The 3797-nt window shown below is 48.1% G+C and overlaps 1 protein-coding gene across 2 annotated transcripts in view; it reads left to right on the top strand.

Moving 5' to 3' along the window:
* Positions 1–3797, top strand: part of Ubash3a (ubiquitin associated and SH3 domain containing A) — a 33959-nt gene that overhangs the window by 17788 nt on the left and 12374 nt on the right. For both annotated transcript variants that reach the window (XM_021149755.1, XM_021149756.2), the window contains exon 7: positions 2805–2931. In XM_021149755.1, the coding sequence (XP_021005414.1) occupies positions 2805–2931 (127 nt within the window). The remainder of the gene's footprint in view (positions 1–2804; positions 2932–3797) is intronic.

Here is a 3797-nt window from a genome sequence, read left to right on the forward strand (position 1 = left end):
ATATATATAAAATAAATCAATCTTTAAAAAAAGAAGAAGATACTTACTAATGGTATAATACATCAAAAATCAAAATAGGGTTTTGGCTCAGAGGCTATAAGGCAGGTATAAGGGAACAAAGAGATTTACCTGACATCCTGGGAAATGCATGTTTGAGAACCCCACAGAAGCTGGGGGAGAAGGGTGAATGACATTCATGGTAATTTGTTCCCCATACACTTGTTTACCCAAGTCAGTGCCTGGCAGAGACAAGAAATAAACAGAAAGAATGTGTCTTTAGACAAACATGCCTCCGGCTTTGGTGATGGGAGAGCTTTGGTGGGGCCGAAGCCAAGAGGTCTCTCAGAACGCTTAGTAGACCCATCTTTAATGGTGACCAGTCACTGCTTGGCATTCATGACCTCTGTACATTCAGAATAACCGGGGCACCCCAGGGCAGAACAAGGCAAGGCCTGAGCTTTAATGAGGTGCGTCTGCTCCTGTGAGGGGAGCCTTCTGAGCATTGCCTTTGAAAATGGCAGTGGCTCTGATCCCATGTGACCCCGAGCCAAACATTCACCCAAAACTAGCTCAGTGGTACTGCGGGTGTCACTAGTGGAGATCCAGGCTTCCAGTGGCCAAGTCAAATCTCACAGCCTCCACATCTCGTTCAAGAGCAATGTCCTGTGGCTCAGCTGCAAAGCGGGGAGTTGAGCTCGCATCTGTGTCCATGGTAAAGCACTGGTCTAATGTGTGAGGCCCAGGTATGATCCATAAGACTGCAGAGAAAGGATGTCAGGGAGAGGAGGGGAAAGGAGAGAAGAGGAAGGGAGAGAAGCCTGGTGTGGAATTCTCCCATCATCCCGGCGAGGTTCACACTCTGTGGACAGCAGAGTCTGGCTTGCTGTTCACACCGTTGCCATATCTAACTGCTCCTTACACCTGCTCAAAGCACAAAGCTCAGGTGAGCCTGCAGCATCTTGGCTCTGCATCCACAGAGGCTCCTCTGTTCTACCCCGGCCTCTCTTCTTTTGGCTCATTCCACTCCAGCTACGCGCAGGCCTCTGCTGTTCTGCTAACCCTCAAGAGAGTTGAGCCACCCACGCACGCACCCATGTACACATGCACACACACACACGCACACACACACACACACACCCTGAGTGCCTGCCTCCTCCACTCGCTCCTCCATCCCCACCTCCATCCTCATCCACCCACAGGCTGTGTCAATCACAGCCTTGAGGAATTTGGGAGAGCTGCTTCCATCCCCAGATAGCCAGAAGCCCACTCAACCAGGGCACCACCCCTGCATTATTGCAGCCCATAATACTCTACCTTCTGAAACCTAGCTATGCAATCTGCTTCCCCTCCCCCTCCCCCAAAAAGTGGACCAGAGTCTAAATATGGGTGGATGCATAAATTAAGTTGTTGAATTCAACAGCTGACAAAACCATGACCACCTTTGCATTTTCAGTGGGTGGTAACCATTTCCCACGTTTCTAGTAATGAATCCAACTGTTCCTTGTCCATAAAGGAATTGGAGAATAACCTTGCTAGATCAACAGATGCTCGGACATAGACGGTGGCAGGCAGAACTTCGCATGGAACACAGCCCAGAAGAGCCCAATGCGTCTGTCCAGGAACCGCATGAGTAGCTGTCACTGGGGCTGGCCATTACTTTTTAAACAGTTTACCAAAACTTCTCCTTGTAAGAAATGGCTTCTTCCCTGGGAAAATCACTCATTTTCTGCTCTGAGGCGTGCTCTGTCTTGGTCATTCACCCTCCTCTCTTGCCACCTGCCTAGTCCTTCTGAACAGGAAGGAACTCTGTACATACCAACCCCTTCCTGTTTCATATCTTGGGGTTCGCTTTCCAGTTTGCTGTGGCTCTCCCCCAACCCGTGTGTCCCCAGAGTTCCTGACTGCCTATTCACTTCCTGGCACTTTAAGTAATTTACAGTTTCCTGGTTACCTGCTCAGGTGCCATCAGTACCCACTACCCACAGAACACATCTCTAGCTCTTGAGTTGTCTGGTCACTATTGCAATGTCCCTACTACTACCAGATGAACACCTTTGACTACAGTAGATGGTGAATCAGCAGATGATATGTGAAAGAAACAGATTTGATATTCTTTAAAGGTACAGAACCAGTAAGATATAGAGATGTAGAGGGTGAGATGAGGAGGGGATCTGTTGAAGTTTGTGATTGACAGATCCAAAGTCTGAAGGTCAGCCCAGCAGGTGGGCCCAGGAAAGATCTGGGGCTATAGCTTGAGTCTGAAGGTAGCCTGGAGACAGAATCCACTCTTGCTCCATGGAGACCTCCATCTCTCCTGCCTTAAGACTCTCACCTGACCCCGCATGCATGGGATCATCTATTTTATTCAAGGTTTGCTGGTCTCGCCGCTAATCTCATCTTAAAGGTACCTTCTTAGCAATGCTGAAAACATCAGAACTTGGCACAGAGACACACATCTGCAGTCCCAGCGACTTGGAAGGCTGGGGTAGGAAGCTGTCTTGAGCCTTGAGTTCTCAGCTAGCCTGAGCGACAGGGAAAAACTGTCATCTCTAAAATAAAGTCACATTTGAAGAACACCTGGCCACAGCGTTGAGGCAGGTCTGGCTTTATTGTGATGCTACAGCCATGAGCCAATCACAGGCTTCCTGAGCCATGATTTGGCCACTCTGCAGCTTGGTGTTCTTTTGTGGCCTTGATTCTTACTGCAGAGGTTGAGGCAGGCATTCCCAGGAACATCCAGGACCAGAAACCATGATGATGCCATGTCATGCCTCTGTTCACAGTTTCTTCTTCCTCCCCCACAGGACATATACATTCAATCTAGCCATGGACCTGAACTCTAGGAAGGATTTTGAAGCCAGTAGCAGGGGAAATGGAGAATCCCACACTCCGTCAATGTCAAAGAGTGTTAGCAGCATACAAGCTTTGCAGGTAACAGGACCCTAGTGTTGTTGTTATTGTTTGTTTGCTTGTTTGTTTGTTTATTGTTTTGTTAGTAAACCATGCTTGCTGGTATAACACCATGGTAGACTTGGCTGCTAGAGTACGGCTTTTCTCCCAAGTGAAAATATTGTAGTAACTACTTAATCTCAAATGGGAGTTTCTACCCCACCTTTGATCATTTGGTTCTCAGATAAAAGATACAAAACTTTTATATTTATACTAAGGCTTAATCAGCATAAGAGCTGGGCAGGTATCTACCCTCTATGCTATTATGTCTACTTCCCTGCCAATAACCCTGAGTTAAGACCTGCTGTGTTATGCCTGGGCTGCTCTTAACTTTATCTGGACAGCCCTCATGGCCATCTTTTCAAGACTCACCTACCCCATGGTGTCTTCTCCTCTCGCCACCTCCTTCTCCCTCCTGGTAGTCTCTTCAGACTCCAAGTCTAGGAACTGAAACCCTACTTATCTCTCTTCTGCCCAGCTATGAAATGTCAACATCCTTACTCAACTAATAGTTTTTAATGAAGGAGCAAGGTCACATAGCATTACTTGATGTGCATGAGGATTCTCTGGTCCCTAAGAGCAATCAGACCTTGGGGGGGGGGCAGTGTTTAGCATTACAATACATAGCCACAGACCAAACCTCACCATGAGGATGCACTCACCCACCTCAGGAGCCCCTCCTGAAGGTTGCTGCATTACCACTAAGAACCCTGGGGCTACTCCCCAAACACAAGCCTCCCAAGGACACAGTGGGCACATACCCTATGACTGTGAAGCACCAATCACAGCCTAGAAAGGAATGTTCCAGAGAGCTGCTGCCCCCCAACACACACACACACACACACACA

This window comes from Mus caroli, chromosome 17, assembly GCF_900094665.2.
Source record: "Mus caroli chromosome 17, CAROLI_EIJ_v1.1, whole genome shotgun sequence".
Lineage (NCBI taxonomy): Eukaryota > Metazoa > Chordata > Mammalia > Rodentia > Muridae > Mus > Mus caroli.